The following is a 12103-nucleotide window of genomic DNA, read 5'->3' as shown; positions in this document are numbered from 1 at the left end:
CATCAGCCAAAAAACCTTAACTCCATGTTTCTCCATATAGGTGCACACTGAGTAAATATTTCGTGTAGACTACAGTTAGGTCACTTAGAGTATGGAGTCAATAAATCCAAGATAGCATGTGTTTCATCTCCAGGAGATTCAGTTGTATTTATTTTGCCAGTTTTTCTAACTTTGATCCCTTATCTTGCCGATGCAGCTTTCAGCAACACAGAGCTCAGTATTAGAAAATGCATGTAGTTCAGCATAAATTCATTACCAACATTTGGGAAAGATTCAAATTATACTTCTGATAATGATTTGGAAAAGTCATCTCTATACATGAAAATATAGTTTAAAAAATGAAAACAAAATGACTTCTAAAAGTTACAAATTAGCTCAAGTTAAAGTTTCTTTTAACAGTAGCTTATTTTGCTTTAAGAAACTAACATCAGAGTAGACATAGTCACTTCTCTACATTAAAATACGAATAAGAAAATATAACTTAAAATTATATTTTTAATTATAGAATCAGTTGATAAACTTCATTATGTGCATACCCATTATGTAGTATTTTAAGAGGAAATGAAAGTAAGAACATTTTTCCGGATTTCTTTAAAATCAGACAATCCCCATAGTGTAAACAAGCACAAAATAAAAGACATGTCCCCATAGAAAATTTAAATACATATTTGATAAATTAGAATAATATCAAACAACAAAACACAGCTTATAGTTTTATTAAGTAGCTATAAATGAGGAAACAAGTGGCTAATAGGGGTGTGAACAAGCTCGAGAAAAGCCGTTTTGATTATCAGCATACTTCTGCTTCTCACTAAGATCATGAAAATCAAACATCAAGCAATCTGTGGTTGAAAATTTCAGTAAACTACAGTGAATTATTACAACAAAAGGGTCAATTTTAAATTGAAGAACTTGGCTGATAATTAGTCAATCTTTGACATTAAATAAAATTTTGGAATGCATAATTGTAGGAAACAGACTTACAGATAAATTGTAGATGTACCTTTATCCATGACTTTTGCCAACCTTAGAAAGATCTACATCTAGCTGTCATAAGATCAAACATCAAAACTGTTTAAAATAGGGTGCCTCATAAAAAAAGTGTTAAATGCAATAAGTACATTCTGTGAGTGATACATATGAGAACATTATTAGTATATTTTAGCTTGAAGAAAGTAGATTAAAATCACATTTCTAAATATATACCCACAAACCAAGCTTTAAGAATGCAAGCAGAAAGGCTAGTTTATATTGGGATAGCCTATAAATATAAAGTTTAGAAATGCAAAAGTAATAATTACATATGAAAATACATTTTATCACCTTCACAAGAAAATGTAATGCTAAATTTGAGCGTGTAAGTATAATTTAATACATGCATTTTATTATGTAGATTATGAATATTTAAATGTCCTCGTTTAATTTTTAAGGTAATCGTTAGAATGCATGTTAAGTTTCCTATCCACCTATATTACTACACTCATGTTTCTTTGCCTCCTTACACAATTACTTCAGAAAGTACTCTTTTAAGTCTGATCAGGATTTGAGGGTAGGCATTGTGGTCTCTCCTTTCAAGAAGCTTTACTCCCATAACCCAATTAAGTCTAAATAAGGAGGTTCATAAGGCAGGCCCAATATAGAGAAAAGTACACAGGGCATGGAATTTAAAGGTTTGTACTCTCTAGTATGGCTAGTCACTTCATTTCTCTGGCCTGTCTCCTCTTTATATGAAGATACACGGTTACACCTGTACATTTATGGAATGAAGTAGACTCTGTGGATGGAACTTGAATATCTATATTTTAAAAATATTTTTAATATTTCTTTGCCCCACAAATACATCTATTGCATATTCCCTGCCTAGTAAGCACTAGACTAGATGGGTTACAAGAGTTTTCATATCCTTAAAGGTCTATAGAATTGAGTGGAAATTAAGGTACCAAACAGAACAATTTTATTTGCCAAGCTTTATGATGTAATTGGTAATCATGTTTTGTACCCACAAATTATTTTATGTATGAAACTCATAAGTTCATCTGCATTCATAAATTTTAAATTTTACTCAAGAGCACTGGGTTAGGATCGAAGGGTTATAGCTTTCAATTCTGTTTTTTGCACTTAATGTAATAGTTTTATATTTTACAGTGATATATTTAACTTACATACTACTTATGTATTTACTTTGCTTACTATTGTTTATAAAAGTGGAAAATACCTTTTACATCTATTATACAAAATTATTAAGAAAATAAAGTTAGATGAATAGAATGAAAGATGTTGAAAATTTAAAAAACTGGTAAGTTATGTGCTATGATAACTGTGGGATATATATATATGTGTGTGTGTGTGTGTATGTATATAAAAAAACTTGATCATGAACTTTCCTGTAAATTAAATTTTCAAGGTCTTAGTTTTTCTCTTAAAAATGAAGAAGTTTAGTAACAGTCATTTACATGTTTTTTAGATTTTGTCAAGTCTATCAGCTTATGACTCTATTAATCATTTTGGATGTCACTTAACCACTAGCTAACCATGTAGTCCTGGAAAATCACTGTACCTGTCTGGACTTAGGAAAAATATGGATTATTTGTAAACAGAGGTTATAATCTATACATAGGAGAAAATAGCTGTCCCATAAAATGCTTTTTAGAATTCAAACAGGAAGATGAGAAAGGAAACAACTGCTCAAGATATAAAGGACATTTTATTAAGGGCTTAGCATAGAGTTTGACACATAAAAAAACTTAAAAAGAATTTTATCCTTGTACCATTTTCCCCAAACATAATAATGTCTCATATCCTCTCTATACCAACCACTTTTGAGCATTCTGGAGTTGGCCAGATGGATTTGTTGTATAATGAAAAACTATGGCAGAGCCCCTGCTTTTTCAAGGTTATTTAAAATTTAATACATCGCTTCTATGGATTCCATTTCCATTTACAAATTTCCTTTCAAAGTGGTATCTGACTGTATTTTTTTAAATGTTTACTTAGAAAAAAAACCTTACTATCATTTAAAACTATATAATTGTAAATATTCCTTTAAAAATTGGTAGCATAAAACAAAGAAAGACTTTATAATCTTGAACATTACAGACTCAGCTTTTAAGGGAATCCCTCATTACTTTTTATATATTTCAATTACTTTTTTAACATTTCAACCCCTCAAACTTAGTAGAATTCTTCATCTTTGCAAATTTAACTCCCATATTTAAAGAGACTTTTAAAATACTTAACAAATCACTAAAATTGAATATACTCATTTAACATTATTGATTTTTCTTGCACTATTAATATTTATAAAATGTATTATTTCTATGATCAGGTTTATTTATTTATTTATTTTGAGATAGAGTCTCATTCTGTTGCCTGGGGCTAACATGCAGTGGTGTCATCATAACTCACTGCAAACTCAAACTCCAGGGCTCAAGTTAACCTCCTGCCCTAGACTCTCAAGTAGCTGGGACTATTGGTAACCACACCAAGCCAGGCCAATTTTAAGTTTTTTGGAGAGACAGGGTCTCCCTATGTTGCCCAGGCTGGTTTCCATATTCTGGGCTCAAGGGATCCTCCTGCCTCGGCCTCTCAAAGTGCTAGGATTACAACAAGCATGAGCCACTGCAACAAGCATGAGCCACTGCAGTTGGCCTCCTATTGTGGAGTTTTGAATGATGCCATTGGTGTATATGAAAGAAATATGCAGATGAACATGCAGACTACAGAGAATACATAAACCTCGTGTAAATATGACTTAAACATAATGACAACTATGAAAAAATAAATTAAGAACATATTTTCTATATTCAAAAGTCTTTATGAAATTGTGTAGAGAGTATAAGAAATACATAAAAAATTGATTTTAAGTACTACCCTTCAAAGTTCTTTCTCAGACATGAAAAATAGTCATACACTGATTTTATCTATAGTCTTAGTTGTCAAGAAATAGACTATGCTGAAGATATAGTTATTTATTTAATGTACATAGTATACTAGTTTTAGAAAAAATTTTCATTCCATAATTATTTTCTTTTGTCTGCTACCAAATAGGTAGTTGTTAGCACTTTCTTTTCCATTTTACTCACAAACATATAATCACTAACACTCTTATGTGGTACTAATTGACATTTGGTACTTAAATAGCAACTTTTGTGATCTGCTATCTTCGTTGGTACCATATGAGCTATCATTGTAGTAAAATTGATAAGGTATAGTAGAAAGACAGTAGAACACAAACTTGAATCCTCAGTGATCTATTCTCAGTGCTGAAGCTAATGGTCTTAGTAACCTAGTGAAAGTCACTTATTGAATGAACACATTTGTGTTGGTATATTCATCAATCAATATTTTAAAAATCAATATCAAAATGCAAGGGATGAAATCAGCCCAGGAGCAGAGGTACATTTGTCAGCTGTGGATCTGCCTCTGATTCATAGAGCCAGCACCAGAAGCAAACGTGTAAAGGTGATAAGCAGAACTTTCAGAGTGTTTCTTAGATGTATAATAGCCTGGGAACTTAGCCAAAGTGGAATTATAGTTAGTGAGAAGAGGCTACACTTTTTATTTACTGTCATAGAAAAGTTAAAGTGGTGGTGTTAAGGACAGAGTGTGTGGGAGTTCATACTGGCCTTGCATGTGCAAGTTTTATTTTAATAATACTGATGATAGCTACTAGTGCCACATACTGGGCTGCATACATGATTTATATAATCTCACTATAAACTGACTTATATTCTAATATCTTTTTTTATATATAGAAAATGAAACTGAAGTTTAAGAAAGTTGAATTGCTTGTCCAAGTGTAATTCCTGGCAGAATCATTATTTGACTTTCAGGTCTTACTGGCTTCAGGGTCCTTGCTCTGTCCACTTTACCATAGTTGTTCTCAGACTTAAGAATGCATCAAAATTACCTGGATGACTTGTCAGAAACACTAATGTTTATATCCAACTCCCAGATCTTTTGATTCAATAGACCTGGTGTGGGGACCGGACCTGAGATTTTAATATTTCGAAAACGTTTCCAGAAGATACTGGTACTACTTGTTGGAGAACACTTTAAAAATCACTGTGGAGTAATCATTTAAGAGCCAATACAATAATCTTGTGATATCTAATGCCAACTGATTATCACTGATATTCTTTTTATCCAATTAAAGGTATATGACACATATGCTAATGTTATCAATTTAGACAGTGAGAGATTTCAAATTGAGTTGTAGCCAGCAAGCCATCATTAATATAGAAAATATTAATCATTAGAAATTCTCAACCAACACCAAACAATAGCTTAGCAAAGGGTCTGATGACATACAATGCATTTGATGGCTGCAAGACTAGATAGAGCCTAAGAGAAGGAATGATGACCATCAGCATTGAGGCCATGAATACTGGAAGATATTCAATAAATTGATTTTTCTCAGAAACGTTAGTAAAGGTGATGAAAATAAGAGGCTTATAAGGGCCTTAATACTGAGAAAAATCTTGTGGGCATAGAGGTAAATATACCTGAAAAATACCATGAATTACCCACTTGCTCACTCTGAGATCAAAAAGATGAATTTGGTAGCCATAGTGCCTGTTTTATCCCCCTTCCCAGACCTCACCCAAAATACGAATCATAACTTCCACTGTATCCCTAAATTGCATACTCCTTTGGATCACGAGTAAAGGGAATGAAAAGAAAGAGAGAGGGGATAATAATAGCTAAAGCTATAGTTTAGTGTATATTTACATATAATAAAATGGTCTTAAATTTTATTTGTATCTTACACATTTTTTCTTAATCTCTTCATTTGCAAGCAGTTTACTTCTAATCTCCCAAATCTTGGAATTCAAAGTACAAGGTGGCATATTTTCTCAAACAGTCATGCTGCCTAAAAGAACAGGGGCCTTATCAGGCATAATGCTTGGTGCTTTAAAGTTATTTCCCAAACTAGACGAAATAATTGAAAGTGTTTAACATCCTGAAGCCCTTTCTGGAGCCCCTGGTGAATAAGTAGAAGAAAGTCACCTTTTGGAACACACGGAGAAGTATATTTGGATCCTAGGGAAGTGAAATTTAGTTCATTTCTCATATTTGCATTTGAGATCTTAGGCATTTTAACATCAAAGTTTGTTTTCACTTGAGTGTAAAGGCATTATTAACTGCTCTACCTCTCTTAGTATTTTTTTTTGTTTTATCAGATCTCACATACCATAGAGTTTTACTATATTTAAAACCATATACAGATGACATTTGTTGCCAATGTATTATTTCACTGTTCTATAGACACCAAATTTTGTGTTCAGGGAAAAGATGTGTATACCCTATTCAGCTACCCCACAAATAGAAACACTAATTAACATCATGAATAGTAATAACTACTGGAACTAAGCCTATGCTCCTGGAGTACTTAATTTATTGAGTAATTCTATCCTTTTTCTCCTTGAAAGATCTCAAGGGAGCTGGCATCAGGTTTTCAAGATGCTGAAACCTGCTCCTTAATTATTTCTGCTCACACACTCTTCCAGCGAGGGCTTGACGCAGCAACCTCCTCCTTCCCAACCAGAAGATTCGGGAAAGCACGGTGCTGCAAAAGGGCATTCCACAATGCATTTTATAAAGTAACTGTCCACGGGAAGTTCAGCTCCGAATTCTGGGAACTGTTCAAGCCCTGTCAGGGCGGTAAATTGGTTAGTTTAGCAACTCGGTGGTGCAAAGCCTCTCGGAAAGCACCGAGTTCAGGGAGAAGGGAACCCGCCTCATGCCTATGTCGATGTCTCTTTCTTCAGTAGTCCTGCTTCATTATTATTCTGCAATGCGCAGCAATCTCCGTGCGTGCCCCTCTTGCATCTCTTAGCTGGCTACTCTCGCTGGGCTGGGAGAGGACCACATCCGCGACCCGGGTGACCCTGTACCATTTCCTTTTCGCTGCCCTTTCCCCTAGAGTCCAACTAAGCCCTTGCAGCACTTGAACCCTGGGGCTGCCCTCCTGCTTTCCTTTCCCCAGAGACCAAGGGGTAGAGAGGAGAATCGTACAGAAGCCACAAGTCCCATTATTTGTTCCCCAAATGAGCTTCCCAAGATCCCCGGGTGCGTCCTAGAGAAGTTGTTTGAGTCAGGACCGCTGCAGTCTGCTTGAAGAAAGGGGGCGTTCTCGGCGCCTCTGCCGGATTCTGCCACAGCAGTGGTCGCAGCACCAACAAATATCTGGAGTCCAGGGAACATTAACTTACTGTTACCCGCCAGGTGTTTCCGCTTGGAATACACACCCACCCTCGGGGCCTCCGGAAGCCTCTTTGGTGACAGTTCAAGGGTCTTCCTCCTTTCCAGCAACCCCACCCCCTGCGACGTCCCCCACCCCCTGCCACACCATGAGCTAAGTCAGCCACCCAATTTCAACCTGGGTAGTTCACGGAAATTTCAGGGAGGCTGGCCTTCTAGGAGAAATTAGTAAGTGTTCCCAAAGGAAATAGAGGAAAGGGAGGGATACCAGTTTAAACGGTGGCGGGACTGGGACCCCTGACTCAAACACAAAGATTACCTCCCAGTAGGTGTCTCAGTCGTGCTAACCTTGGGGGATGGGTTTTGATGATGGGATGGCCAGGAGGTGTTTTTTGTTTGCTGTTGTTATTGTTTTGTAAAGACATTCACTCACCTTCTTCCCTCCACCTTTGCAAAGCTCTCTGAAGCAAAGACAGATCTTTTCCTTACGTGCCAGGTTAAGACTGCCGCCTTAAGGGCGGAGAGTGAGGGCGTTTGTCCCCTTGGACACACGCCTGGCTGAGACCTCCCTGCACGACCACCCAGAAGTCGATAAAAGGTGCTAATGAGCGCCTCCGGCAGTTCTCCCCTCACGTGGGCCCCTGAGACCCTTTCCAGTGGCAATTAACTGAGGGAGGGGATGTGATCCCCACTCTTCCAGAAGAGCTCTGTGGCAGGGGTAGTATCTCCCTGGAGTCCCAGAGCCCGCAGAAATGTAGACCCTTCACCAGATTCCCCAGTCTGGGGAGAATCCCCCGGGAAGCACGGTCTGGCATGGGGTGTGGGACGCCGCCCCGGCTCCAGCGTGCTGCCTATCAAGATCTGTGCCTAAGGTGTTACCTTTGCTGCACAGAGTGTGTGCTCCCCTGGGATCCCCCGAGAAGCAGCGTGGGAAAGCACCCCGCGAGTGTCTCTTTACGTGGGCGGGACGCTTAAGCACGACTTGGAGATTCACAGTTTTTATCTGGGTGAGACCTAAACAGACACGCTGCAGCTGGAGGTTGCATATCAGATCTCTCTCTCTCTCTCTCCCTCTCCCTCTCCCTCTCCCTCTGTATCCCGCTCTCTCTCTCTCTCTCTCATTTCAGCAGCATGGATCAAGTCTAAACAGCCCCCACCCAGTGCCACCTGCCAGTTTGATGCCCTCCACAGCCTTTTATTTCAGATGATGACAGTGAACATGAAATGCCTAGGAAAGGTTGGCTCCCTTCTCAGCCCCACCCGAGCAGTTCAGGCCTACCAAAGACCACTTTATCTTCCACTCAGAGGCGTTTCCTCCCACAGAGCTTCTTTGTCATTGCTGTTGCACGCAGAGGTGAGATGGTGGAGGATGAACAGTGTGGGCAGATGGTGGGATTCTCTTGGCCAGAGCTGTTCAGGTGGAAAGCTGCGCACCTCCAACTGACTTCCTGTACCCTCACACTAGTCTAGATTAAGATTTGGAAAAGCCTTTAAAATGACTCCCCCATCTGAGCTTTTCCTTGGACGTGAGAGTCCAGAAGAAACAGTAGGGAAGACAAAAGAGGGCATAGACATTGAGGCAAACAATGTTTGCAGTATGAGTGTTGGGAAAGCCTTGAGATTGAGGTGAAATTAAAATAAAATGAAGAAAAAGAGAATAAGAAGCAATTTTCAAAATTGGCATCATCCGGAGATTGGGAGCAGGTCTGAAACATACAACCTATACAAGTTTGTCAGAATTTGGGGACAACATTTCAAGTTGTAAAATGTAGGAGATGCCTTCCAAGTGCCAGATGAGTGACAACGAAGAACTTTATTACCATTAAAAAAATGTTTTAATGGCTTGTAGAATATTGATTTGGGACAGGACCAAAGCAGACTGTGACATGATCCTTCTTCCCAATGTCCCCAAAGCTAAAATATAGACAGTGGAGAGCAATTATATCAGTCTGAAAAGGAGCTGTGGATAGAGGGCAGAGGTCCTGTTGCCAGTACCATTTAAAGCAAATTAACACGCCGTTCCTTTCTATAGGCGCGTCTCATTCGGAAAATACGGTAGGTGGGGGCAGCCGGGGCTGTAATTGCAGGCAGCGCGGCTCCGCGTTTGTCAGGCAGGAATGCTCGCCCTGCTTGGGAGACTTCCCTCCCCCTCATCTGCCCCTCGAATGTGTTTTGGCTCAACAGGTATCACATGAAAACTCGCACTTAAACCCTGGTCATCTTCTCGCACAGGAGCCACCCTTACGTTTTTCTGCCAAGGTTGCTGCTGGCTTCCTGCGCCTCCCCCACGCGGAGCGCGCGTCTCGCAGGCAGCCCCGGGGCCATCCATTAGCCACCAACTCCCGGTGGCAGGCGAACTAAGCATTAATGTGTGGCTCCTCACACGTCGAGCCGGCGACAAAAACCCCTTGTAAGCAATCTGAGGAGCGATTTGTGCATTAGGCAGTGTAGTTATGCTGCTTAGGACAAGCGTTTTGGCTCAGAGCTGCGCTGAGATGCCAGGGAGAAAAGAAAAATCAAGCATTAGGGAGTATAGGTTGGGATTACATGGCAGTTGCTGCCACAGATACCAGGGGCGACTTCCTGGCATTTAGGGATGTAAATTAAAATTCCAGACATGCCACCCATCATTGGTCATAGTAGAGGGAGAGGTAACCTCTCCAGCTCCCTCCTCCCAAAACATGAATTATCATTTCCACTGAATGCAAATGGGCTGCCTTCCGTGGGGGGACAGCCAGCTGCAAGCTGGACAATAAACTGTTTCATAGAGACGCGGCCCGATTGCGGTTCAGAGAGGCACTCCTTTACAAAGGAAGAAGCGTCCAGTTTGTGTTGACAGCCTTGGCGCGCCTGGGCCAAAACAGGCCCCCCTTTCCCTCGCCTACCCCCGGCACGCAGACGCCCGGGGTTTGAAACTAGCTTCACTAAAAGCGACATCCATCGCGTCTATTTGAGCTGCCATGAGTATGGAGAGGTGATTGTTCAAAAATGATGGCATGAGTCATAAACACCTCCTGAGTATTCTTTGCAGCAATTAATGGGCAGCAGGGTGCAGGATAAGTTGTGGAAGAACGACGTGGATCTATTTTCTCCCCGAGGACAGCTCTTCTTCCAATGATCCTTACTGTCTCTTGCCTCCCTGTTTAGGAATAAATTTTACATCCCACCTACCCCCTCCCCTTGTCTGTACATGTGACACTCACTCTACCTGTCTGAACGCTGAGACTTGCTGGGGATTTTCTTTTTGGTCGTCAGCTAATGACTTTCCTTCTACCTTCATTCATCCCCTAAGGTGGATCTTTACACTTCGTGGCATCTCAGACCCTTTTTAAGCCTCATTATTCGGCTGAACCTCTACCACAGGACCTAGGAAAGCTCCCCTACATTTATCTTTGCATAGGAGCCCACGTAGAAATAATTCACATATGCACGCATACATTCATGTTGGTGTGGCAATGTTTGGAAGACCCTTATACCTAAAGCATTTAAAATCAACGCATTCCTAGTACGTTGGTAACTTTCTTCCCTGAAAGGGTTAAAAAGCGTTTACACCAGTGTCTTTAATATAAATATTCCACCCGAAGCATCAAACCCCACTGATTTGACAAGAAATCAAGGTAATCCTCACCACCAGGAAAAGTCTTGCAGAGGAATTCTGCCTGGATATCCACTAGTTAGAGGCTATACTAACCAACTCACGTCTTCGTTTGAGCATACTGCAAGAATATTTATTGAGCACAAGCTCAATCACCGCATTGAACGCCAAATCTGGCAAGCAAAATGCATTTCCTATCTGAGGGAGGGAAAAAGAGCTGTGAATCAACTCCTTCTTCAGTATTATCATGATTATTTTATCGGTGCAAATTGCAAAGTAATCTGCCAGCCTCTCTCAGGCTGCAAGTCAGCCCACCTCCATCCAAAGCGGAGGGGACCCCCCCCCCAAAGCAGACCTACCTTTCACGCAAGACACCGTCAATAAAAAGACGAGGTTCCAAAACGTAAATCCACTTTTAATCCCCATTTTCTTCATCAGGATGAAGTCTAGGCGGCCACATTTAGCGCATCTTCGCGTGCCAGTCTCCCGGGGTTTGGATTCCTTTGCTCGGCTTTCCCCTTTGCGGATCCCTTTCATATTATTCGCGAGCTCCTAATTCCTGCTCCTCAGCCCAGCGCAGTGGAGTTGTTGCTGTTGTTGGTGCGCGGTCACAGACCGGAGTGAATGGTGTTTCTGGGATACCACAGCAACCTTGACGAGGACTCAACCATCTCTCCAACGGGGGCACAAAGTCTCCGCTACTCTGGATTCTGCCTTTTCTAGTGCGTTTTTCCCCTCCACCAAAATCTACCCCAATTCTGGCTCGTTATAGCAACCACCAGAAACCGCTAGTGAGTCTCTTAAAGCCCAGCTCAGCTCTCTGATAAACTCCCCACGATATTTGAAATTGAGGGGCTTGGTTTTCTTTTCCCCCCCCGAATAGATCAATTCTGCCTGTAAAAGCAGCCCAAGAAATATTATGTTAGTGAGCTCTCCATTGCAGCCTGTGAATACAGAAGCATGCTAAAGGGATATTTTAATCCGAGGAGGATCGGTGTTGCTTTTGGGGAAACCGTGGGGATAATGAATCGGGCTCCATCGATGCCCACGTCGTTATAATGGAACATGTGTTACTACTGTAGTTGCAGTATATTTCAAGCAGGCTTCTCGCATTTATTATCCCGTGATTTAATTAAAAAAGGAGATCACAGGGAAGAATTTATTTGCACACATGCATTTACATATTCAAATACCTACGTGTAAACCTGTACCCGGGTTTTTATGATTCGTTCAACGGATTTCATCCGTGGCCTGCGCGAGGGTGGGGTGGGGAGGAAAGTCAGTGTCATTTCCTCAAATAGTTCT

At 40.4% G+C, this 12103-nt stretch overlaps 1 protein-coding gene across 5 annotated transcripts in view; it reads right to left on the bottom strand.

The window, feature by feature from the left end:
- CSMD3 (CUB and Sushi multiple domains 3) overlaps positions 1–11810 on the bottom strand; it is a 1101621-nt gene extending 1089811 nt beyond the window's left edge. For 4 of the 5 annotated variants that reach the window (XM_012781857.3, XM_076005066.1, XM_076005067.1 and 1 more), the window contains exon 1: positions 11158–11809. In XM_012781857.3, the coding sequence (XP_012637311.2) occupies positions 11158–11335 (178 nt within the window). In that variant the 5' untranslated portion in view covers positions 11336–11809. Of the gene's footprint in view, positions 1–11157 lie in introns of all 5 variants that reach the window. The other variant, XM_076005068.1, reaches the window with a different exon arrangement.
- Between the last annotated feature and the right edge of the window lie 293 nt (positions 11811–12103).

This window comes from Microcebus murinus, chromosome 7 (genome assembly GCF_040939455.1).
Source record: "Microcebus murinus isolate Inina chromosome 7, M.murinus_Inina_mat1.0, whole genome shotgun sequence".
In the NCBI taxonomy this organism is placed as follows: domain Eukaryota; kingdom Metazoa; phylum Chordata; class Mammalia; order Primates; family Cheirogaleidae; genus Microcebus; species Microcebus murinus.
The sequence above is the reverse complement of the archived record's forward strand: the minus strand, read 5'-3'. Positions and strand labels throughout refer to the sequence as shown.